At 41.5% G+C, this 27705-nt stretch overlaps 1 protein-coding gene across 1 annotated transcript in view; it reads right to left on the bottom strand.

Annotated features, from left to right (window-relative positions):
• Nucleotides 1–27705, bottom strand: part of rbfox3a (RNA binding fox-1 homolog 3a) — a 128895-nt gene that overhangs the window by 77469 nt on the left and 23721 nt on the right. Inside the window, exon 2 of the mRNA XM_046069695.1 lies at nt 2701–2754. Within this exon, the coding sequence (XP_045925651.1) occupies nt 2701–2754 (54 nt within the window). The remainder of the gene's footprint in view (nt 1–2700; nt 2755–27705) is intronic.

A 27705-nucleotide genomic window follows, 5' to 3' on the forward strand; every position in this document is an offset into this window, starting at 1 on the left:
ACATCCTTAGGACTCTGGGGGGTGGGCAAGCTGCTGGGCGTTTGGTCCCCTGGTTTGGGGGCCTGCTCCGGACCCGGGAGGTCTGGGGCCTCGTACCTTGGGCTTTTGCTCATATCTGTGTCATGTTCCTGGGCCTGGGATCCATTGGCTACTCTCCTCGCCGGGGCCCTCTTTGGCAGGGGTGTGGCTCCCGTTGCTTCCCCCTGCCGGCTCTCTCACAATGAGGGCGTGTGGCAGTCCCGGGGCCACATGGGTTTTGGCCCTCTTCCTTGGGGGTGGCTGCCTGGGGGGGCCCTGGTTCTCCCACGTTCTCACTCCCGGGAGCTCTCTGCTGTTCTCCCTAGGGGCGGCGCGAGACTGTCTCGGGTCCTTTGCGCTTTGGGGGTTGCTGTTTCTCCTTTTCATTCTCCCTCAGTTGTTTTCTTACATTCACTGTTTATTGTTGCTGTTCGGCTGGTTGTCTGTTTGTTTTTGTTGTTTGTTTTTTCTCTCTGTCCCAAGCTCCCCTCCTCGTTCTCTTGCAGGTGTTGTTCTTTTTTGTGGTGTCTGTTTATGTATTGTTTTGTGCCCCCCATTTAAATGAATAATAATACAGTTAAAGTAAAATCTGTCTGGCACAACATGGTATCCAGCTTCTCATACTCTTTACCAGGCTGCTGGGCAGGACAGGTATTAAATTATTAATACCTTTTTTTTGAGAAATTTTATGTAATTTCCAGCCAGATGAAACCTATTGGTAAAATGAAAATTCACTGTGAATCAAAATTTGGTATGGTACATTGGTGATTGAAATCAAAAGGAAAAACCACCATGAAGTGTAAACTGTTGTTGTTAAGTAAACTGAACCTTGAGAACAGCTTCAGTGCGCCTTGTGCATTCTTCCAATAGATACTGTCACGGTTTGGGCATGACTGGGTATGTGGTGCGTTCAGGGTGTGTTTTTCTCTCTGTCTTGTGGTTATTTTAGTGTTTTAACGGTATACATTATATGTATGTGATAACCTGTAAATTGATGTTTGCTTTTTTTAAATCTCTGTACAGCACTTTGTGCAACTTCATGATTGCTGTTAAAGTGCTGTAAAAATACATTTTGATTGATTGATTGATTGATTGATTTTTCTGGGCATAGCAGCTCCTCCACACCTGCAGCTGATCAGCTCATCACCACTCAGCTCTTAAGCTCCTGCTTTCTGGAGGGCTGGTGCCAGATTGTTTTTCGCCATCCCTGGTAACTAACAGTTGTAGGCCAATGAAAAACTTCTGGTTATCTTGTGCATTGTGGCTTCTGACTTTCATGCTAACTGTTTTTGTCTTTTCTGCTTGTTTCAGACCTCCGCTACCTCATGCCTCTTGACATTGTCAACACACGCCAACACTCACCCACTTCCAAGCCTGGACTTCCTAGCCCCCTCCCGACTTTGCCTAGTCACTACTTTTTTGTTTCGGAAAATAAACCCCCATTTGTTGTTTGAGTCTGTGTATGCATCGGAATCCAACCTCCACCCAACCGTAACAGATTTTCCCTCTTTTGTTTTGATGGTTTTGGAGAGTGCTGTCTAACATATCATTCCATAATCTCCTGTAGTTGTTGAGTTGAGATCTAAAGGCCATAGCATATTATTCACATCATTTTCATTCTCATCAAACCATTCAATGAGCCCTTGTGCTTTACACAAAAGCATTACATTTATTGCTTTGACACTTGTCTGTATCTTTGAGGAGTTATTAAGAATCATCATTGAGTAAACTTTATTATTAGGCTTTGGCAATGGGCATATAGGTAAAGAGAACAAAATCATTTTACAATTGTAATCTGCTATTCCCTTTATTTGTCTGCAGTACTCGGTACTATCTTTGTGTTTTTCTTTTTGCGTAAATGTAAATCAGTTGCTAAGAAATATCTGTAATGCCATTTAATAATATGGAGCTGTGACATACTTCTTTATTCTTTCTGCATTTTTTTGACTGGATACTGTCAAAATCTAGCTGTCTCTAGTTCTCCAACATTGCCTACCCCAGGTAAAATTATATATAAACAAATATAAACAATGTAACCTGATTTTCCATTTATGCAAGCAATATGTAAGTCAAAATGAAAAGGAAACGACATTTGACATTTCAATTTTCGAAGACTTAACCTGTTGTACAATGGACAATATTTAAATGTAATAAGTGAAACAACGCCCCAATCTATCTACATGTAACCATGCTCTTCTGGTGTCAAAATGAAAATGTCAGTTCAGATATGTAGAGTTTTATTATGCAACAGTCAGTTATTTTTCAACCCCTGTAAACAGGGCACTCCTGCAGAGATAGCTTGTTCTCAGTGTGAGATTTAATACATTTTCTGGATCTGAGCTAGGTGGAGTTTATTCGCATACCGTTTATTTTTACTTCTTCGCACTATAGCTTGGGAAGCTAACCAAGCAAGACTGTTATTAGACTGTGGGATTCCTACTGTCAGCGTTAAGTTAAGTGTGAGCAATTCATTGTATGTCAAAATATATGGCAGGCTGGTTAGGTGTAAAAGCTGCCTGCTGGCAAGTGTCACTGACAGTAGGAAAGGCAGATATGAAGACAGTGAGAGTAGTGTAGGACTGCAAGAGAAAAGGTGGGCAAGGAACAAATACAGTTGGCTGGAAAATCACGTGTGTGAATGTGTGTTGAGTGTTGATGAATGTATGGTTACAGTGCACTTACCTTGGAGCCTCGCTCGTTAAAAATAATCTCCACATCTAAAATCTTGCCAAATTGCTGCGGAAGACAGGGAGGGAGAAGGAGGGCAGGGGGTGAAGAGAAAAGCAGGAAGGGGGGGGGGAAATAATTAGAACATGGCGACCTGCACTGTTCTCTCCTACTAAAATAGAAAAAAACTAACAAACTCAACTTAAAAAAAAAACATTACACAGCTCCACTTCTGAACACACTACTTCTTGCTACTAAAAAGGGCAGGCAGTCAATTGCGAATTAACAAACTCCTCCTTACTCGACAATGAGGATATCAAATATAAATATCCATTTACGCCTAATGCTGTTTAATGCTGTGTTTGCTCTGTCGTGGTAATAAAGAGATGTGTGTGTGTGTGTATATGTGTCAGTGTGTGTTTTGGAGACTAGGCCTATGCAGTGTTCATGAACATTACGGTGGTGGATGTGAACGCTATTGCAGCGCAATGCCTCAGCGCACACCACTGATCTTAATGATGCCCATTATCTTGCTTTTCCTCTCCCCTCTCAAAGAAAATTGAGAGCAGAGCTGCATATTCTTACTGAAGGCAATGTCCTCTCAGTTAAAACAGAAAATGGATGGCTTGTATTTGGGGAGTAAGGGGGTGAGAGTGAAGGGATAAACCATCAAGGCTAATGATAAACCATATATTTGTTTATCTGCAGCCTATCGTAATTACCTGTCTCACCAGTATAACCATCAGAGATGTAACAATTTACCAAATAGTGTGTGTGGGTGGGGGGGGGGGGCATATATAAACAATGATATTAATAATATCGCCGCCGTCGTCGTCATCATTATTTTCCATCTTGGGTTAATTAAAGTAGTGTAACTTGCAGACATGATCACTAGTCACGTTACACACACAGTTGGAAGACAATAAAATAGATTTATGGTGTAATATTTATGAAATATATACCTACAGCTTGTGCTAACTTTAAATACAGTGTTTTCGACTTATACTTTACTTGGGCAGGCCACCCACTTATATGAACAAATACCAAGGTATATTTGGTGACCCATTTTAGCACTTTGCAGAGAAATACAGAGAAAGAGATGTTATCTGGGGCCTGTACCACGAAGCAAGTTCAACATACCCAGGATATGTTTTCGCTATCTGGCTTAACTAACCCTAACAATCGTGATCGGGATAAGCGGTACCACGAAACTGGTTATCAACTCGGTAACTCAACCCAGGGTTTCCCAATCCAGCCGTGAGCGGGTTCACGTACAAGAGGCAGTGTTAGCAGCAGATGACCAATCGCAGACATGAACAAGTCCACTGGCAGCAGAGCGTCATATTTTACAAACGAGCAAACTGTAACACCACAGTATACAACATAGCTGCAGCTGACACATGCAGGGAGACAGAAATTCGCTGACAGTGTGAATGTCTAGATGAACAGGTGTAGTCTATAATAATGCGTTGATTTGATGTGTTCTTATGAGCTGGATGAAAATATCAGCCTTATTCTTTCAGCTCGGCTGTGTCGGCGTTTCCACATTAAAAAGCTCAGGTACTGAAGAAGTGGTCGTTACTCCTCATTTCAAAAAACTTCTCTTCACTTCAAAAATGAGATTAATTTATTTAAAACACTCAAAAATGTTCCAAACATTGTTCTAAATTAACCTCATAAAACAATGAAACGAAAAATCCATTAATGCCATAAAATGTGCTCAGATGGTGGTTGAAAGACTGAATCCCAACATTTAGGCTACTGAAAACTCACCTCATTACCTGTACCCACATCGCAAAAGGTGGGACTGAACATGACCAGTCTCTGTAGTAGGCCTAAAAGAAAGCTACTAACCTAAAATAGCCTACATTCATATCAAAAGTTAGTATTTCAATATCCGCATTAACAGAGGAAAACAAGAACAACCCCAGATTTCTTTACAGCCCTGTAGTCAGGCTGACAGAGTCACAGCTCTATTGAGCCATGTAATCCTTTAGCCCTCAATAGTGACGACTTCATGAGCTTCTTCAATATTAAAATCCTAATTATAAGAGACATCATTCATCATCATGTGCCTTCAACTGGTACTAACTTATCTTCAAACTCAGGAACCTTAGAAACAACTGAAAAACCTGATATATATTTAGACAGCTTTTCATCACCAACTAACGTCAATGATTTCTTCATCTAAACCATCAACCATCTTCCCAACCCCATCCCAACAAGGCTGCTTAAAGAACTTTTACTCTTAGTCCGTTCTTCTTTACAAGATATGATCAATCTGTCTTTATTAACAGGCTATGTGCCACAATAATTAAACCTCTTCTTGTTGATTTACATTTACTTATTTGGCAGAAGCTTATATCCAAAGCAACTTACATTTGAGGAACAACATACAAGCATCAATAAAGCATCAAGACAGTAAGAGATCTATGAGTGACAAAAGAGCAGCAAAATATACCAAAATAGCCAGAGCGTTCAGCTATCAAGCTCCTCTCCTGTGGAATCAGGTCCCAGTTTGGGTTCTCGGGGCAGAAACCATATCCACATTTAAGAGTAGGCTTAAGACTTTCCTCTTTGATAAAGCTTATAGTTAGGGCTGGCTCAGGTGAGTCCTGAACCATTATGCTGCTATAGGCCTAGACTGCCGGGTGACTTCCCATGATGCACTGAGCTCCTCTCTCCTCCTCTCTTACTCGATCTGTATGCATTCTTATCCCATTAATGCATGTTACTAACTCGACTATTTCTCTCTTCCGTAGTTCGTGCTTTCTTGTCCCTCTCCTCTCTCCTTCTGTTGCTTTATGCAGGTGTTTCTGGCTCTGGAGCTGTGGGGGTCTGGATCTGTGGTTGCAAGACACCTACTACCCCCATGCTCCTGCTTGACTCCTGCTGCTATAATAATAATTATTAGTTCTGTTATTATCATTGCTATCATTATTAATATTATTCATTTTATTGATATTTGTATTATTACCACTACCATGACTATTATTTTACATCTCCATGTGGAACTTGTATTGTACTGTGTATTATCTGTCCTTCTGCCCTCTCGATCTCTCTCCTCCCTGTCTACCCCCCAATGAAGAAAACGATGGTGAGTGGGAGAATTATTACCCAAACTGTCATCGTGAAGATCATCATCCAAGACCCACTTCCTGCTTGAACTTTGACCTATTGTAATTACTGTAGTTGTGTACAATATATATACCTGTCATTAACATTAATAAGATGTTTATTAACATTAATTAGACTTTATAAGGATTGGTTATTGAGAAAGTAAATTGTTAAGTTGTTGTTTCCTTGTAAGACACTTGTAGTGAACTGTATGTTAATAGGCAGCTTATAAAATACATCTTTATTATTTATTTTCTCAATATGAATGAACACATTTCTTATTAGCATCCATATGAGCACTTACTAGAAACTTGTTAACAAGTTATATATACCTTAAAAACCTTAATAAGATGTTTATTAACATTAATGACAGTTATATCCCAAAAGACATTTATTATTGGCTTGTAAGATATTTATGAGCTCCACCCAAACAGAAGTTTGTCCTCCTGTACTTTGGCCTGGAGTGAAGTCAGAGTAGGGATCCCTCTTTAATAAAACTTATTTAAGACTGCACCAAATTCCAAGTAGGAGTAAATGTTGTAATGTAATTTAATTAAATATTTGATATTAAAAATAAAATGTTATTTGTATCTTAACATGAATATATCTAGTTTTGAAATAATATGCATTTGTGACATTATGCATGTTTTCTTTACAAAATGTATGTAAGCCAATCTTCTTAGGTACATACACACACACACACACACACACACAACAAACCTATTTACTCAGTATAAAAAATTGTTGTGCGGGAGGAGCCTGGAGGAGCCTCCTTGACTCCAACTTTCCTTCCTGTTCTTTTGGTCTGGAAACCCCTTGCATTTCAAACAAGGAACATGTGGATCAAATTTAAGGTAAGAAAACAGTTAGCAAAGTGGTTAGCTACGTTACTAAAGTCTTTACAGTTTTATAATTGCACAAAAACGAGACTTTACGTGTAATTTGAAGATAACGTTGTTACAGTGGATTTATACTGGAAGCAGAGTAATGTAACTAAGTTACTGTGACCATGTGGCTAAAAGTTACTTCTGTGCCATGCGAAGCTTAAGCTGGTAGGTGGCTTTAATTGCTTCATGTGTAATTGAAACTCTGCAAGTAGCGATAAAATAGTTGGTTCTAGTGTAAAATTAATTTGAAAGCAGCTTGAGGAGCTGTTGGGAAGAAATTTGATGAGACCCATTACATCATAAACGAGGCATGTACTTTTAATATTGTAGCTGTTTAATGTTGTAGCATTCTGATATAGGGGTGGGAATTGCACCTCACGATACGAAACGATACACGATACATGGCTCACGATAACAATAATATCACATAAGCAAAGAGCTATATGTGTTCTTAACATCTAGCAAAAAAAGTAGGTTTATTTCTCTATGGCATATTTCACAGGTTTGTGATGACAACGATGCTTCAGCCATCCAAGAGGCCCTCCCTTCATTTGCACTCAACGTATTTGTGATCAAGAAAAATCAGGGAGCCTCCCTCCCTGATTTTTCTTGATCACAAATACGTAAAAGCAAGCTGGTATAGCCATTGCAGGAGCAATGGTCCTTTTTGGTATTCCCATTGTAGCACAGGCTTTCACCTACCTAATGGGCCTTTTAAAGTTTAAAAAAAATCTGTAAAATGTAATTTTTTTGTTGAAAAAAAACCCCCCACATAATGTTGTTTAGAGTTAATGTTCAAGAAAACGTATTTGTAATTGCACTTTTTTTTTTGTGGAAATTGCTGCGTTGGTTGCTGCGTTTAGTTGAATGTTATGAAATGTTAAAAAAATTTCATTTTCCACAAAAAATGTCTTAGAGTATGATTTGTGCTTCACAACTACCACTAACTTTTTAAATATTTTTCCACATCCTTCTTATATTAGTTCTTTTTATAAACATTTACTCATCTTAATAAGACACTGTTCCAACTTTAGTTTAGGTAGCTGCAAATGTGCATTCTTAATGGTTAATAAGTTTATGATAAAAGATTTATTAATTTAAATAAGACACTGTTCCCACTTTAGTTTATGTAGCTGCAAAGGAGCGTTGTTAATGGTTAATAAGTGCATAAATAAGGCTATTAGCCTTTATAAGGCTAATATAAACTTCTTACAGTCTAAATACTGTCATTAACCATCCTATTAATATTGATAAGTGGTCTATTAACTGTTAAGTGTTCATAACACAGTGTGTATGTTTTTCAGGGTGACTGCTTGTCACAGTTATAGCCATGCCTCTTGTTTCTCCTTATGTGGCCTTGTGTTCCCCTTCCCCTGTCTATCCTGTGCTCCCTGTGTCTGTGTGTGGCTCTTTCCCTGACTTTCAATTCAATTTTATTTATATAGCGCCAAATCACAACAACAGTTATCTCACAGTGCTTTTCATAAAAGAGCAGGTCTAGACCGTACTCTATGATGCTATTTACAGAAGCCCAACAGTTCCCACCAAGAGCAAGCCCTAGGCGACAGAGGCAAGGAAAAACTTCCTTTTCTTTCCTGGGTCCTGGTTTCATGCTGATTACACGCACCTGCCTTTCATCAAGCTCATCACTCTGCAGTGGCAGTAAACCCATCAGACTCCTCAAGAGTTCTAGTGTTTCTCTGCCTTTTCCTGTGCGGTATTCTGATTTTTCCTGTGTTCAATTGCCTAATGCTTCAGAGCTAAGTTTCCTTCTAATTGTCAAGAGGACTTTTGAAATGTTTTGAAAAGAAACAAAAAAGAAAATGCTTCATAGGTGTATTTCCATCAGCTGGTTTGGAGCGAATAAACGCCAATCGTAGTTAAATAAGCAGTTGACGTTACACATGGTTGTAATAGAGCTGTTTGGAATTTTGCAGTTTCCATCAACCTTTTCTAATGCAATACGTCAAATTGTGTATAAAAACATGTGCATGGAAATATGGCTATTCAAATATGTCTGCTGTCGTTGCAGGTTTAGACTTCCAAGTCATCAACAGCAGTAAGAAAAAGTGTAGGTTAACAGATCACTGGCAGCATATTGTCTGATTACTAACCTGCAGTCTTGGAAATATTTGCTATATTTGCAGTGATGGAATGTATATAACTACTACTTTAGGCATTTCCATGTAATACTACCTGATTTACCGTATTTACCACTTGTAAACACATTCTTTACACACAGACACACAAACACACATACATGCACTCCTATATTACCAGCAGTAATACCAGCATTTTCACTCTACACCGGCCAAGTGGAAAGAAAAACAGAATAGAAAATTCACTTTGAAGGTATTTTCTGTAAAGACTTTTTTTAATGTTAACAATATTTAACTCTGTGCTACCTAGCAAGGTAGAGACCTTATTAAAGTGATACTGACATGTAAAATGACCAGTACATGGCTTGAAATCCATCACTCTGTGACTGACCAGGCACATTACAACAACAACAAAAGGCATTAAAGTTTTTTGCAATTACTGAAACATAAATATAGCTACTAGGTTTATTCATCTGATCTACAGTCAGCAGTCTCACATTCTACACTGTGTTGGTCTCACAATGTGAAACACTTCAGATTGTACTAACTAATGTTGAACAAGAACTGTAAGACACGGTTGTTGTGTGCCTCTCACATGAGCAAAAGATAATGCGTAGAATGTGGTCATGCAGAATATAAGCCACCTGAAGATGCCAGAACAGTCACAACAAAGAGTAGTTAACTTCTGATCGCAAATATGTTTAAATACTTTTAGAATGACAAAAAATTCCAATCTACAATTCATACAGTGTAAAACTTGGGGTGGTGATGGGGCAGTAGATAAGAGACATACCTTTGGTGTGAGAGATCTGGGTTAAATCCACCGATGTGTCTCTGAGCAAGACTTACTTAACCCCTAGTTTCTCCAGAGGCGTGCGACTTCTGACAGATATAGCAATTGTTAAGTTGCTTTGGATAAAAGCGTAAGCTAAATGAATAAATGTCAGTGTAAACTCAGAGCACACTATACAGGACAAAGGATGTTCAGAATGGGTCTGCGGTCAAACATTTGCCTGAACTGCTCAGGCGCCATCTCTGATAGTTACATGAATGCTATATAGCCATGTGCACCTGTGCCAAAGTTCTGGCAGAGGATACGTGAAGACCTTTCAGTTTGACTAAGGTACCCCAACCAAGCTTTTCCATCACTCTGCATACTGGGGGACCAATGTGACCTTAGTACAGAGGTTGACGCATCATACATGCTTCTCACTGCCCGATGCGTCAAGAAAACCCTTCTCATGAATAGGAAGGCCATGACGATAGCCTGTGGTTTAGGACTATGGTGGGGTTGGTCTCATTGGCCCTGCCTTCCATGTGGGGGCCCTCTTTGGCGTGGATAGGGCTCCCCCTGCCGACTCTCTCACGACAACTGCATGCGGAGGTTCCAGGGGCACATGGCTGGTGTTGTCGGGGTGGGTTTTAGCCCGCTCCCGTGGGGGGTGGCTGTCCTGCCCTTGTCTGGGGTCTGGGGGGCCCTATGCATCACCAAGAAAACTATTCTCATGAACTGGAAGACCATAAGGATAGTGACTGAGCTGAGCTGCCTGTGGGGTGTGTGGGCTTTGGATCTCTGGGTCTGGGGCGGGTCTGTGTGCTGGGGGGGGCTGGGCTGCTCTGGGTCAGCCCTAAGGCTGAGTGGGGTGGTCCCTGGGTCTGGGGTGCTTATCCAGATAACTTTGGGGTTAACCCTGGGTTTTCAGTACCACGACAGTGGTAACTTGCTGAACCTGCTATGTTCCGCTGTTGTGTGTATATATAGAAGGTGCGGACGTAGGAGAGGCCCACGCTGTGGGTCGCTGCAGACAAGCAGGCGTGTAGGGGTAAACCCAATAACAATAGCCTTAGAGGAATATAACCTCCGGTTTTTAAGATTTCTTCAGTATCAATTTAATTCAGAGCTAGTTGTCAGTTATCATGGTACACAGCAAACATGAACTGTTATTAGTTCCCCCTGGCTCCCCTGTAGTTCACACCCTGGCCGTAGCCTTGAGAAAAAACCCTTGATAAACCTATTTGGGTATTTTCTTAGATCGCTCAGGTGCTTTAGCCCAAAACAAAATGCTACCTGGATACTGATGTACTTAATGAATAGTTGACTGAAATTGGGAGTGTTTGTTTGTCAGGCAATGTGCAACAATAAGGAATTGTTTTTGCTCTAGTGAGTTCAAACCCTGTTTGACGCAATGTTGCTAAAAAAGTAGCCTACATTTTGTTTAACTTCTTTTTTTGTATGTGGTTATAATATAGTGCTTACTTCAACAATCATATTCGCCACAATCACTATGAGATGTGATGCAACTTGAAAAGAAATAGCCTGTATGTTTTGTATGACTAATCTGAGGGATGACTAATCTGAGGGATGGAGGCAGACCACAGCTGTTGCAAACAGGTGCACCTGTACAGCAGTTAGTTTGAAAACCAGTAGGGATATAACACTAGTCATAGAACAAAACACAGCTGCTTTGTTTTTCTGTTTTGGGTTTAAAACAGAAAAAACAAAACACGACATGTTTTTTTGTTTTTTCTGATTTGATTTTAAAACAAAATTATCAAAGAACGAACCATACACAGATTAAAATGTTATTCTCTTAATGTTACATATTTTTTCCCAACATGTCATACAACACAGATATGTGAGAGAGAATCTAAATGTGCAGAACGTTTTGAACATAAGCAGAAAACTTCCTGAAACACAGGAGCTATTAAAGTCCAGGACTTTATAACTGAATTAAAATTAATTATTTTATCATGCCTATCATGCACATTTAAAGACGTTACTTCCCCAAACAAAAAACACAAAGAGGAGGGAAGACTAAATCATGCCTGCCCGTGTGTTGACTCAGCATGATTAAATTAAAAAAGTTGATTTACAGGAGAAAACATATCTGAAATCAACACAGAATGCCTGTGAGCCTTACTGCATTATATTTTGTTATACTTTGAATTGTCATCTGCCACCTAAATTTTTCCACCATATATTGGATCAGAAAATTCATGAAGATTTCTTAAAAATTGTGTAAATCTTGTGTCTCATAAGCTGTCTCATCACACCCCTGCTTAATTTAATGTAAATATTACTATGTTTTATTTTCTGGATTTCCTGCAATTTGTTCTCCAATTGAGAAGAGAATGGAGCAGCAGCTAGTTTGACCGTATAGAGTACAGAGAGAACCAGACTCAGGCAGCCCCCCTTTCTAAACAGACTGCAAGCTCTGAATAACTAGTCAGCTGGGTAAGAGTGGGTCTGGAGTCTCCTTCACTCTCTGCTCCATTCTTCATCCATTTCCTGCTGAAGGTAGGGTCAATTAGTCAGACATACATAGCAACTGAGAGTTCTACTTTTAAGGAGCAATGTTACACAAAATTACATTTCAGTTAAAATGATGTCGCAGACACTTATATTTGTCTTCCTGATTTGGTCTTATACATCATACAAAGCAAAAACACAATGCTAAGTGTTTTTGTTTTGGTATTTTTATTAAAATATCTTGTCCTGTGCAAATAATACTTATACTTTTACTTTTTTACTTTCAACAGTTCCACCACACTTGTCCGTAATGGTTGTGAATTTGTTCCTGTGACAATCTGTGTCAGTCCTTGATTTTTTGCAGTTGGTGGATGGTTTCTTGTAGCTGACGATGGCTGTTAGGCTTTAGCACATTGGGCTTCAGGGTTGCTAACTTCTCATAGCCAAGATGCTAATTCCGACTGAGACTCAGCCTTTGGGGACGCATCTTCTCTGGAGTGTTGGGCGAAATAATTTGAAACTGTAAAGATTGGAAGAACAAGCTATACTCCACTTTTGTTGAAAATTGCACCCTACACTATGTAGTGAACAACGGTGTGGATTTGTGCATTTTACATTGAATAAATTTGGAGCTACCCTAAGTTCCTTTCTCCTCCCCAGAGAAGAAGGGGAGGGGTCAAAGTTGCTTTTTCTAAGTGCTAGTGACTGTTAAACTGACAAAGGGACATGAACCAGCCATTGGCATCTCCCTGAACAGCCTATCAAAACTGGCCCCAACACATGTTTCCGTGGCAACTGATCTTATTCTTTGTTTTATTACCACATCAAAAAGGAAAACCCCTGTCTCACCCAAGTGTGACATGGTCCAGACACCGAACTTTGAATGGCTAAGGACTGCAGCCTTCAAAGACTCAAAGCATTTAATTAAATCTTTAGTTACCTGATTACGTTTGCCTCTATTTGAGTAGTTATGTTAACTGTTGTTGCAATCCGTTGTTGATATTAGTGCTGAAAAGAAAGTTACTTGTGCAGTGTTATTTTCGGCCAGAACCTCCTCAGCAGTACTACAACCGACTCAGACAAGCGTACTTTGGTACCAAAAATGAGCCAGATATGGAGGAAGAGTTGAACTTCAAATATCTTTTTATCCAAAACCTCCACCCCACTACCAGTCATCATCTGGGTGTGGCAGCCTGCCCACGCAACCAAACCAGTCGACAGCTACGTGAGTTAGCTACAAAAGGATTTGAAAAGCAGAGACTCACCATGACGAGGCATCCTGAGCCCCATCGTGTCCTCACACTCAGCATCAATTCCCTACAGGTGGAGCCAAAACGAGCTCCTGGTCTTGAAACACCTGCGTCCACCTGCATCACCTCCCAGAATTATAGACCAAGCCAGAAGCAGAGGTGCAGCCTGCCTCAGCAAAATGAGCATGGTCGACGTCACTCAGAGCCATCTTGGTCTGAGAAGAGCCAAAATCTGAGGCCTGAAACCCATCGGCCCAGGTACACGCCCGAATGCTGTGAAACCCGTCTCTTTTCACAGAAGGGGGGACACAAGCAGCACAAATCCCAAAACAATTGGGACAGGCGATCTCAGAGAGCTACACTCCAGAGATCCCACTATAGAGACACAAATACCGATGACACTGAAAGTGAGTCTGACACACCCACTTTTAGTAAGGAGGAAATTACAGCGCTTAAGCGCCTGCTCCAAACCCTGTCCAAACAGGAAGATAAGAAGGCAGAGCACTTGGCCGCAGCTGCTGCAAAGCCAAAGTCCCCTTCTCCTGACACTTTGTCAAAACGACCGACACGCTCACACAGATGGACTGAGAGAACCACTCCCTCCAGCACACTCCTGGTGGTACAGTCCGACTCAAGAGAGAATCCTCTCACAGAGTCCAAAGCCACTCAGGGCAGTCCGCCCTCCCAACAGTTCTTGTGTCACCTGACTGAAAGGGGAGTTTCACGAAAATTCTACCTGCCTGTAACACTTGAAAACACTCTGGTGCAAGAAGCACTTCTTGATTCAGCCGCAGATATCACTGTAATGTCGTCAGCCCTCTTCAGGCAGCTACAGGCTATGACCCGCTCCCACAAAGACCTGAAACTACAGACTTGTGACCTTGAGGTCCAGCCACTCGGCCCTGAAAACCTCAATTTGACAGCCACGACATTAATCCACATGTCTATCGGTCCCATGGACCTCATCCACCCGGTGTATGTCTCACCATCTGACGCCATTCCTCTACTCATCGGCAAAGACTTCCGTAACCGCTTTGAGCCACTGCTTGACTTTCAGAACTTGACGATCTGGGCACAGGTGAGCCGACCTCTGCCTATCTCACTATCTGAATACATCACAGAACGAGAAACCCGCCTCTGTGCTTTAGTTACCACTTCAAATGACGCACTGATCCCCAAAACCACTCCACTGGATTGGGTGATCAGCACCGACACTCATGACTGTGAGCTCAGGACTCCAGAGATGGGGCACACACCTTCTTCCTTGCCTCCCGACCTCTCTATTAAGGAAGCGAATCACACTGAGCCTTCAAAGGCTACTGTCAGCCTTTCTTCTTTGCCGCTTACCAGCGACTCGGTTCCCACAGGCAACATGACCAATGACAGACAGATGGGTGCACAAACTGTCACCGCCTTCCCTGTCAACACTTCACCAGAGCCATCCTCCATGACTTTACATAAAGGCATGAGAGGGGGGTCAGACACCACATATAGTCATCCTACAGCTGAACTTGACACCAAGTTTACAGCACTAGGCAAACAGGGTGCTGTTAAAGACACACCCCAGCACTCCCAAGCGGATTTGCTCCCCACCCATCCCGCCCTTATGACTTGCGACGCCACCAGAGCCCAGGCAGCAGGCTTTTCTCTGACAGCCGCACCTGCGCCACAAATCTCAGTACCTGACTCTCGTGGTGACTCTGACCTACTTCGGCTTCAAACTCTTGATCCCGCCATTAGCAAAATCCTCCTCTGCCTTTCTGACACAGAGCCTGTCTCCAAAACTGAGCTTGCTTCCATCCCTGGCTTGAAACACCTTTACCTGGGGCGCTCTTCTTTGCGTGTCGTCACGGGCATTCTCTCGTATGTCTCAGACGCCCGCACTTCACCTGCGTTCGTGGTGCCTCAGAGCCACAGGGGGGTGATGCTCATGCACGCCCATGACTCACCTTACAAAAGCCACAAAGGGTTCAGTGCAACACACAATGCACTTAAACAAGTAGCATATTGGCCGAACATGCAAAAAGATGTAGCAGACTACATCAAAACCTGTAAGGTTTGCTGCCAGTCTCAACCAGCAAAACCATCACTCAGAGCCTCCTTACAACGGAGAGGCATTTCTTTTCCCTTGTTAAAGACACAATTTGACAGGAGGGAACCCCTAACTGAACCAGCCAGAGGAAATAAACATTTCCTCGCAGGCCAAAATAATTTGGACAACAGCACACAAAGATGCAAAGTTTATAATGACCAAAACACGTCTCACAACAAGCTTCGAAGGGGGGACAGAGTTTGTCATCACATCTCTGCCCCACTAAGGAAACAGGACGGCCAGAGAACAGGAAGACTTGCACACAAGTTCTCTCCCCACTGGACCGATCCTTCTGTGGTCACAGACAAACATTCACCTGTTCTGGACCGAACCAAGCTTCACAAAAATCCCATGGGACTTGTCGGGAACGATAACGTCCTAATAAATCAATAATTAACAGAAATCCTCAATTAGGAACGATAGCTGCTAGTGGTTAAAAGGTCATTAGAGTTCACGTGCGTGCCTTGTAAAACAGAACTTGGAAGCCAGGTATTTTTTTACCCACAGCTCTAGCCACTATTCTGTGTCTCCCTGTTGCAATTTAAACCTACCACTAAATTACCAGTGGAGGTCTTTAACCAATTAAATTCGAATTTCCAAAAAATGTATCACCCACCAGGTGGAGCCGCTCTAAACCTGACCACTTAGTCACAAGTGGGGGTTACTGTCCAAATTTATTGTTCCTTATACCAATTAAGAGTACCTGCTCCAGAGCAGACATCTTGCAGCAATTGCAGAAATAGAATACCACTCAGAACAGTTCCTCTCAGGACTAAATAAAATTTGTTTTGAAAGGGCTAAGACCCTCAGACGAGACTGTTAGCCTAAACCAGCTAAACAACCCTCAAGCTCACTGCAGGTTATGGTTCTGAATATCAAAGAATTTCTGAGAAAAATAATGTTGGTCATGCTCACACACGACTTGTCATTTTGTTAAGATATTTGTTTTGCCTCCCAAATTAATTTTCTGCTTTACTTTGTTTCAGGTGATTAAGTAACACAGCAGGCACCTGCTACTTTAAGACTAGCTAATTGGGGTTAGCTTTTTATCACCTTAGTTAGAGAATAAATTCACTGTAATATAATCAAGAGCTGTGTGTGTTGCCTATTTCTAGTTCCTGCCAAGAGAATTGACCCTTTAGATATGAGACTGACTGACTGATTTAAGATAATTGAGCGATTATTAACTAACTGATCACTAGTAATAATTGTATAATTATTCAAAACTACCTAGTGGTCCGGAGACTCTAGGATTATAACAACTCCGGTGGTGCCCTGAAACGAGGAATAAATTTTGATTTTATGAATATTAATTCATAATTGGGTATCAATTCTCATTAATTTATTAAATTGCATGACTAAAATTTAGGTCTGCTACAACTAAAGCTCAGTTTGACGAGAGCCATATAGTGACTGTTTCTGGTTAAACTAAAAGAATCTTCTAAAAAAGGTCTTTAAAAAAGGTCTCTCTCTCTGTATCCTTTCCACAGTGTTGTCAGACACTTGTCTAGTGGACATACTATGACAGGGTCAGGTTTTTTTCTGGGTCAATATGAAGCTAAGGTGGTGCTATCCTAAAACTTTTTACAAGCAACGTTGTTGAGTTTTAAGAGTTCTAATAATTATATGATTGAAGAAAATTACAATCACGTTAACACATCTTTTATTAATAAATAAAGGTGCCCTGTTCAACATTAAATCAAATACAACAAAAAAGGCTGCGATAACCCTGTGGTCATGTGATATGCGAGAGTACAGTCTGCAGAGGAAGCATTAACTTGGCACGCTACGCTGGACCTTGACCTGTTCTACAATGGCCTCAGGCTCGACAGAATCTGACAGTGACAAACTAGTGTCAAAGAGGAACAGTACATCAGTTGTGTGGGTCTATTTTGGCTTTAAAAAAGAAGATGCTGCGCAGCGTCAGGTATTTTGCAAAAATTGTTGCTACTACTAACACTACTAACCTGTACCAGCACTTAAAAAAACACCATAATGCCATGTACGATAGTTGCATAGCTAAAAACACTAGTGAGTCAAGAATGCCAAATACCACTCGACAGGGCCATCCCAGAGCTACACAAAAAATGCAAACAGAGAGTCGCAGTGGAGCTGAAAACAACAGACTTTTTCGCTGCTACAACTGACATGTGGTCAAGCCGTACAGCGGAGCCCTATCAGAGTCTTACAGTGCATTTAAAAGGAAGTTTTTCCTTGCCTCTGTCGCCTAGTGCTTGCTCTTGGTGGGAACTGTTGGGCTTCTGTAAATAGCATCATAGAGTACGGTCTAGACCTGCTCTTTTATGAAAAGCGCTGTGAGATAACTGTTGTTGTGATTTGGCGCTATATAAATAAAATTGAATTGAATTTCATTAATGAAGACTTTTACCTCAAAGCTCGCTGCCTTTAAACTGCATACTTCCCGGACGAGCACTCAGGGGAAAATACTGCAGCTGGCCTGAGAGAGGGGCTTGCCAGTTGGGATCTCCACGAAGACCTCTGCATTATGACGGACAATGCATCAAATATGGTGAAGGCAGCACAGCTAATGAATGGACCAAGCTCCAGTGTTTTGGGCACAGATTACATCTTGCCATTGGTAAGTTAGTATTGCACGTGCATGTATGTGTGAGTGAGTGAGAGAGACTGTGTGTTTGTGAGAGTTTCAAAGTTAGTGAGAGAGAGAATGTGAGTGTAATGGTGATAGCCTTGAACACAACTCAGATTATATGAATAACATTTTTATAATTTTTTTCTCCAGAAAATGCTATGAAAGACAACAGAATGTCAAGAGCAACAGGGCTGTGCATGAAGCTGGTGGGGCACTTCTCCCACAGTTCAAAGAAGAAGGCAGCAATGACTGAGGCACAGAAGGAACACAAACTTCCTGAGCACACCCTCATTACTGAGTGTCCAACAAGATGGGGATCCAAAGAAATGATGATTGCCAGAGTGCTGGAACAGGCCAAAGCACGCTCCCTCATCCCAACCTGGCAGGATATTGAAGTGTTGGAGTCTATTCACAAGGCGCTGCATCCCCTCCTGGAATTTACAGATGCTCTTTCTGGAGAGGACTTTGTTAGCATCTCCCACCTCAAGCCAGTTATCCACCTTCTAGCCACATCAGTCCTGGTTGAAGAAGCAGGGGACACTGACCTGACTAGGTCAATTAAAACCAAGGTCCTGGCATATCTCAACGACAAATATAGTGACCCCAACACCCAGGAGCATTCATGGATTCTAGGTTCAAAACTCAGTACATCAGCGCAGACAACATCCCTGCCATTAAGACCTGACTGAATACTGAAATGCTAGAATCAGCAAGACGTACACATATAACCAGGTTAATAATAATGCCCTTGAATATGATACTTCCAAAGACACGCATAATATTTCTATATAATCTAACTGCAAAACAAGTGTCTTTCTTTTCCATCTGGCAGGACTGTGCAAGATAGCCTGCAAGTATCTTTGGCTACCAGCCACAGGTGACCCCTGAGAGCACCAGCACCGGCTTAAGTGGATATGCTGGTTTTCCTAGCAAAAGACCTGTGAGCTACTGAGAACCATATAGTAGGATCATTGTTGCTGGCAGTGCCATACTCATTGTGCACTTATGCCGTGTGGAGTGGGTTGCTGTTACTGTCTGGAGATAATTAAGATTAATATTTATTAATGTTCAGACAGTGTTTCTTTTTCTTTTAAGAAGTACAACAAGTACAGCGCTCAGAGATAACTGTTGTTGTGATTTGGCGCTATATAAATAAAATTGAATTGAAATTGATTTACACGCCTCGTAATTAATTTTCAATGAGAGGCGAGCGTGTAGGAAGGGAGGCGTGTTCGTACGAAACTGTTGCAGATGTACACGCCCACCCACTGCCAGAGTTCAATTGTCTTGAACTTTTTGTTTGCGACAGGCAGCTCGAAATCATTGGAGGAGAGACTGATCCTCACTGTGAGTTTCCAGAATATATCACTCTTTACTAAATAGTTATCGGGACATCAACAGGAGGGAATTTGCGAACTGCCGACCTCCACTGTCAGGCCACTTCCGCCGCAGACCTCCTCTGTCAGGCCACCTCCACCTTCAGGCCGGTCAGGACAGGAAATACACGCAAAAACTACAAAATAAAAGCGTGCGATTTGACAGGAAACACATTCAACAATTATAAAGTTTAATCACAGACATAGTGTTGTTTTATAGGGTTTTTGTCGTTGATTTATATTTAATTATTTAGTCAACATTGTAACGGGAAACTAACAGGCTAAGTCCTTAAATATAGCATATTGATTTGAGCCTATTCTACTTAACACTTAACGTGCCAATGTAGCAACAAAGCCCCGTCCATACAGCTAGCCACATCCATTCACAAAAAAATATCGTCATTGATTAAGAGTGTGACTTAGCCTCTCTTCCAGTCATCCTAAAAAAAACACACACTTCTCATTCATAATTTACCTTTGAAGAGTAATATACTATGGCATTTTACTGCAATCAGCTGAATTTAATAGGAAAAACAGACAACTGTGGAAACTGGACTACAATTTGAGCTTCGTGGGAGTCTGTAGTATAACGGATGTTACTGGCAGGGATTAATAAATAAATAATAGAAGCCTGAACAGAGACTTCTTTGCTCATTACGTGGTCAACACTTTCTCTCACACACAGCAGCCCACTACTTGCCCCAAATGTGTGTGATACTGCAACGAAGTGCAAGTTTTAAAAGCCTGAAATAAACCGACAAAGACTACTGCTCAAGGAGAGACCGCAAATCCACCCTTTATGGTATCATATTAATTATTATTAATCATGTCGTAATGACATTCATGCGGTGCACAGCATAGTTCTTTTGGACAATGAGTTTATTTTAGTGTGTCTTATTAATATAATGTACATTTGTTATTAAAAATAATGGTTGTTGGTAAATGAATTACTGACCCCCACAGACGCATGATTAAGAGCTCAGACCGTAACTAGAACCCTGCTGGACTATGTGGAATATCAAACTGTACAATCCGTAAAAAACACACATGCAATACAACATGTATACCTGTATCGATAATTTTGTAAATATCCACTTTTTAAAAATGAATGGAGACAATAGCCTACTGTAATAATACTTTTACTTTATTCACTGTATAAAGTTCACTTTATATATGCTTCCTTTAGACAATATTATCAGGAAATATTCCATAAACTTTCATTGTTATGCAGATGATAATCAGTTATATCTATCGATCAAGCCAGATGAAACTAATCAGTTAGCAAAACTTCAAATGTGCCTTCAGGATATTAAAACCTGGATGACCTGTAATTTTCTAATGGTAAACTCAGATAAAACTGAAGTTATTGTTCTGGGGCCCAAGAACTGTGACGCATTATCTAAAGATATAGTTTCCCTTGATGGCATCGCCCTGGCCTCCAGCACCACTGTGAGGAATCTTGGAGTTATCTTTGATCAGGACATGTCATTTAAGTCTCACATTAAGCAAATTTCAAGGACCGCCTTTTTTCACCTACGTAATATTGCGAAAATCAAGAACATCCTGTCTAAAAATCATGCAGAAAAACTAGTCCATGCATTTGTTACTTCTAGGCTGGATTACTGCAATTCCCTATTATCAGGCTGCTTGAAAAAGTCCATTAAGACTCTTCAGCTTAACCAGAATGCTGCAGCAAGTTTTCTGACAGGAACCAGGAAAGCATTGGCTTCCAGTAAAATCCAGAATAGAATTTAAAATCATTCTTCTCACATACAAAGCTCTTAATGGTCAGGCACCATCTTATCTTAAAGAGCTCATAGTACCTTACTACCCCACCAGAGCACTGCGCTCCCAGAATGCAGGGTTACTTGTGGTTCCTAGAGTCTCCAAAAATAGAATGGGAGCCAGAGCGTTCAGCTATCAAGCTCCTCTCCTGTGGAACCAGGTTCCACTTTGGGTTCAGGAGGCAGACACCATCTCCACATTTAAGAGTAGGCTTAAGACTTTCCTCTTTGATAAAGCTTATAGTTAGGGCTGGCTCAGGTGAGTCCTGAACCATCCCTTAGTTATGCTGCTATAGGCCTAGACTGCTGGGGGACTTCCCATGATGCACTGAGGTCCTCTATCCTCTACTTTCTCTCCCTCACTAAGCAACCTCATCCGATAAATGCATGTTACTAACTCAACGTCTCCCCTTTCCGGTAATCTTGTGCTTTCTCGTCCCTCTCCTCTCTCCTCCTATCACTTCCTGCAGGTGTTTCTGGCTCTGGAGCTGTGGTTGCGAGTCAGCTGCTGTCCCCGTGTTCCTGCTCGACACCCTCTGCTACAACTATTGTTACTAATTCTATTATTATTGTTATTATAATCATTAACATTACGATTATTATCATCATAACAATACTATAAATATCTGTACCATTTTTCATTTAGTCTATAGCAACATTACCTTTACTGTCTGTACCTCTGTGTGTATATTGTGTAGACTGCCTCCCTCCCCTCTCTCTCTCTGTCTCTCTTCCTCTCTGTCCCTCTCTCCCACTTCCTCTCTGTCCCTCCCTCCCTCTTCCTCTCTCTCTCTCTCCTTCACCCCCAACCGGTCGAAGCAGATGGCCGCCCACCCTGAGCCATGGTTCTGCTCGAGGTTTCTGCCTCTTAAAAGGAAGTTTTTCCTTGCCTCTGTTGCCTAGTGCTTGCTCTTGTGGGGTCGTTTGCCAGGATCGTCGATACTGCTGGTTCGTTAGTGTTCCTGATTGCTGTAACGACAGTTGTTACAGTTGTTAGGACTACCGAGGCCAAAACTTCAATTCAACTAAGATCAATTTGTACAGCCAGCAAAGTCCTCACTCCCAACACCCCTTCAGCAGATGGCTGTGGAGCGGCAGGGCTCCATCGTAGAGGGCTCCGCCTGTGCTAATAGAACTAGGGTTACCATATCGTAACCTTCGTTCTATCTCACACAGGCTCCGCCCTCTACTGGACTCTATGGGTACAGTGGGTGGAGCCTGATGACTGTCCGCCCAGCCACAACCGGCCACAGGTCACCAGCCACAGGCCCTAAGCTACCTCCATCCTAAGCGATGGGGCAGTGGGCCACCCCTCAGAAAGGTCACTAGACTGCTAGGGGCTCCTCTCCCTCCTCAGCCAGTCATTTCACTGCCGGCGGCGAGGCTTGCCCCTTGCCCTTAGCCAGCGGCAGGTGGCGACTGAGCTGCGCCTTCTCCTCCTCCAGCCTTCTGAAGCGCTGAGTAGCGGAGGATATGGAGCCAAAGAGGCCGTCAGATGAGATGGGGGAACCCAACAGCTCTTCCCGGTCCTTCCCATGGAGAGCGGTGAGTCCCAACCACACGTGGCGAGAACCTAGTGTGGCCAGAGACATCACACGCCCAGCAGCGGTGGCCACACCCTAGACCAGGTTATTCATCTGACCGATGGCTCGGGGCAGGAAATCCACCTGGTGGCTATAGCCATAACCGCAGGGAAGTCCTGACAGACTGAAGAGGAATTCATTCGCTCTTTAGAGACAGCCGAGGTGGCCGATGCAGATGATAGGCTGTCAGCAACATCTTCAATTGGCGGTGGCGGCGGCAGGGACAGTGGGGAGCGTGAAGCCGACGGAGGCGGTTGATCGGGGGCCGGAGCATCCTCCTCAGTGGGGAATGGATCCGGGCCGGCGTCTTCCTCGCTCTCCTCGCAGATGAGGGAGAGCACTCACTGCCGGAAATGCTCCCAGCGCTGCTGTCACTGGATGAGAGGAATGGCTCGGCAGTCAACACACGGCGCCGGTTGGCGGATGACATCTCTGGCGTTGTCCCTGCCGAGGCATTTGAAGCAGAAGCGATGAGTGTCGACCCCGGCGATCAGATTGGGGCACGACGGGCAAAGGTGAGCTTCAAGGAGTGGCGACTCCATCCGTGGAGGTGAAGGTCAGTGGGCGGTTCGCCGTCTGTCTGAAGAAAAAAGGATGCTGAGCAGTGAGGACACCGCTATTTATATGGTAAGCACGTACAGTAGCGACGTCCAATTGGTCAGCTACTTACAGTATGCAAAATTTCAGTGGGCGGGTACATGTGTGATAGGAGAAGAGGTAGTACCCATAGAGTCCAGTAGAGGGCGGAGCCTGTGTGAGATAGAACCTCACTTACACACGTGTAACATTCTGTAATTTGTGTGATTTAGATGTACAATATTGACAGCGGTAGCTATTGACAGCAAACATATACCAAGAGCAATTCATTCAGACTTTACTCAGTGTTTTGGATAATGCTAATTTTAATATTCAATGATAGCCTTAGTCTGCATTTATCTCACAATTAGATTCAGTTGGCTTCTGTCAGAGTGTTCAGAAACCGACTCACTGTTTTAACCACACCCTCGACTTTGTTCTGGTTATGGCATTAAAATTGAACATTTAATAGTGTTCCTAGATGTCTATCTGATGATGCTGTAGCTAAATTTAAGGAAGTGATTCAATCTGTTTTTCATTCATTACCATGTCTCAATGTAGCGGACTTCTATGATAATTTCTGACCTTTTGAGCAGTGTTGCTGGTCAATCTGGCTGGTGGTGACTATGTCCCACTATATTTTGAACGGATAGCGGCGGGGTTGGCGGGTGGCGGAAGGGGATTACGGTAGTAATCTTTACTCAATACCATTGATGGCAACATTACCCTGCAACATAGTTAAATATTGGGATATAAAGACCCATAAAGACCAATACCTGCTCAGTATCAATGTGAACATAATGCATGTGTGCCTTTCACGTTATGCAAACTCTCAGTTCCATTCTTATAATGCTGCATCACTTGACATGTTGTTGCGTGAATGTCAACTTTAATCTTTAGCTGTTATTATATATATAATTTTGGTTATATTTATGGCCGCCCACCCTAAATCTAGGTTCACTTTAAGGTTTAACACCAAGTGCTTGCTCATGGTAGGAACTGTTGGGTTGCTGTAAATGATATTACAGAGTACGGTCTAGACCTGCTCTATATGAAAAGTGCAAAGAGATGAGTTGTTACGAATTGGCACTATAAAAATAAAATTGAATTGATTTAATTTAATTAATTGAATTGCAAATTAGTTGTTTATAAACTTAATTTCTAGGTGACAGGGTTGATTAAACTGAGTGGATTTGTAGTGTATGTGCTTGTAGATTTTGCTGTTACTCTGAAAGACAGCTTTTTAATTTGAATAGTGTCAACATGAGACACAGCATTGCGCTAGTATTAAAATAAATCCCCAAATCTTTTCCCCTTGTTTTTCAAAAACAAAAAGATTTGCAACTGATTTTACTCATCTGAAGGATTTGTTAAAGGTTCAGTGTGTAATATTTCTGAGGCTCTATTGACAGAAATGCAATATAAGATCCATAACTATGTTTTCAGTGGTATAGAAAGACCTTGCATAATGAACTAGTATGTTTTTATTACCTTAGAATGAGACATTTATATCTACATACCTCCCTGCTGTGGAGGTCGCTGTATTTTGTCGTCACGTTTCTACCGTAGCCGTCAACGAACAAACATCGCTACAGAGCGCGTTTCGTCATCACGGCGTTCTTCTTCTGCTTGTGTAATTCCGGTAGTGTAGACGCCCATCACTACATTGAATACTTGCAATTACAAAGAAGGAGAAGAGGGAATAATAATAATAGTAATATACAGTCTCCGAGTAGTCTTCTGGTTTATTAGAAGTAAGAAGAGAAGTGACATTTTGACAAATGAAGAGCACACACGTGTTATTTAGCACGAAAGTCGACAGCCAGAAGGAGTCGGGACAAACAGCTGATGTCAGAAATCACAGATTTTGTGGATTTTCCCAGATGGAAGGCTATAACGTTAATGTGGGACAGATGTTTTCAAAGCGGTGCTGAAGTTGTCTGTTTTCTGCTGGACAGGTAATTAACTTTGTCAGACTTTAGCTATGCAAATGAAAACTGTTGTTTAATAGCTTTAGCTGTTAGCTGGCCATAATCACAGAGAGCCGTGACATGTTTCCCCTGTCAGTGGTGTGAAATATTGATTCATTTAATGGCGCCTACTTATTCTCCAGCCTGTGGTTTGGCTTTGCCGGTTACGTTAGCGAGACAATCAGCTTATCAGTAACATTAATTGGCAATAAAACCGTAACGTTAGCTTAGAGCATGGAAGCATCAGCCAGCTAAACATTTACTAACTGGTAGAAAAACATTTATTGTTAGTTGATTTGGTTTATTCTCCAGCGCTGTGCTTTGGCTTGTGGTGTTATGTTAGTTGGATTCATTTCATGCAGTTACTCTCTCTCTCTCCAGCGCTCTGTTTTGGCTTTGTATGATAGGTTTGTGAGACAATCAGCTGATCGCTAATTGGCAATAAAACGGCAGCTTCCAGCATCGGAGCTCCGATCAGCCAGCTAAACTTTTACTGTGCTGATAGAAAAAATATGTAGTTGGATTGTAATTTCATGTAGTTCATCTCCAGCCTCTGTTATGGCTTTGTTACGTGGACAGAAATGTGCCGTTACCTTCCTGAGACAAACAGCTGAGGAATATTATTGGTAATGAAACGGTAACAACAGGGAAGCTCAGATCAGCAGCTAAACTTCACATTTTACTGCCCTGGTGGAAAACATGTATTTCTTTTTACTCCTAATGGTGATATATAACAAGACCGTGCACCTATCAAGACCAATGACCAATAATAAATACTTTCCGAATTTGCATTAAAAAAACTTATTGCATATTGCGTCCCACTGTGCACACAAATATGTAATTTGTACTTTCACATACAGCGCTACAGAGCACTAGATGTGATAGTGTTAGAGAATTTCTTCATTTACTTTGGTATGTTAGTCCAGATGAGCCAACCCTCCCAAGATGTAAAATAATGTAATACAGGAGTATAAGACATCATGTAGCACTTCATTTCTTCATGTGGCTGTTGTTTATTAATGAAAAATTAACAATAATATTCAAAAAAACATTTGGTTTTACATAATTTATATAATTTCTTAACACGTCTATCTAAAGAAACCTAATTTCTTGAATGGCAATCTCTTTTATTTCATAGATGATATCTTTGTCCTGTCTCAGGCACCGTAGCTACACTGCTGGCTTGGGTAGGGGGGGGGGGGGGGGGGGGGGGGGGGGGGGGGGGGGCAATTTGCAACCCTCACCACTAGATGTCACTAGAACTTACACACTGAACCTTTAAGTAAGATTAAAAATAAATAACTACGTTTCCGGTATTTATCAAGCTTCTCAAATTACCATGCTTCTACGGTGTGATCATACTAACCTGGAATATGAAAACCAGGTGAAAGTTATGGCAGTTAAAGTTACACAGGACATTTTAATGTATTTGTTTCACAGCTGCAGGTAGCATGCTTACTGTAGTATTTTTTTGTAACTCATCCTTCCACCATGTTAGAGGATTAGAAATGTAAAGTTTTAATACAGTTTTTCATAATTGCTAAGACACCTTTCTTGAAACCTTCATCCATTTTCTCAAAACTTTAAACACAAAACCTAATATATAAAATACATTCACAATACCCCTCACTCTTCTGGCAAAATCAAACAATCGCCTCAAAACCATATAAGCTATGCTCAAAATCAAACACTGCTTTCAAAACATAAACACAGTCAGTCAATATATAAAACACAACAGAGAATTCTTTAGACACTATCTCAAAAAAATTACAACACAGCGTCCAGGGCATGTAGTTACAAAAATTGCTTTTTTGGCAAAAAATGTTTTTTTGTAACTGCATTTAAAAAAGTATAGTATGTAGTATAGTAATCACAACTTTGTACAGTAAATATATAGTATACTGTAAGTACTGCAAGTAATACAGTATTGCATATATCTGTACACTCAGCATGAGAACAGGGTGTGGTGTTCTATATTTTCTTACTGTCAACATAATCCAATAAAAGACAAAAAACATCAATTTGTTAGTCCTTCTTTTACAGTTTTTCTCAATTGTTTACACACAAATTCTGGTACTTGAGACACAATGACCACAACATCTAACTCATTCACCAACCCCCTGAACCAAATCTGCTAAACTACAAGCACAACTCCTGCTTTACACTCAAATTGCAGTTCTAAAACACACTTTTTTCAAAACACTACACACAATTCTCTGCTTTTGGCACAAGTTTCATGCAGAAAATATCTTGTTTTCACAAGGAACACACTGCCATTCAAATATGCACACTGACTCATCACAAGGGCAAACACCCGTCACACAGTTTTCCAATTAGCAATCAGAGCTTTAGCATAAAATGGCAACAGGTGAGCTCTTCAATGGAGCAATGGATGTCAACATTGGAAACAGAGGCAGAGCCAGAG

This window comes from Micropterus dolomieu, linkage group LG14 (assembly GCF_021292245.1).
Source record: "Micropterus dolomieu isolate WLL.071019.BEF.003 ecotype Adirondacks linkage group LG14, ASM2129224v1, whole genome shotgun sequence".
Taxonomy (NCBI): domain Eukaryota; kingdom Metazoa; phylum Chordata; class Actinopteri; order Centrarchiformes; family Centrarchidae; genus Micropterus; species Micropterus dolomieu.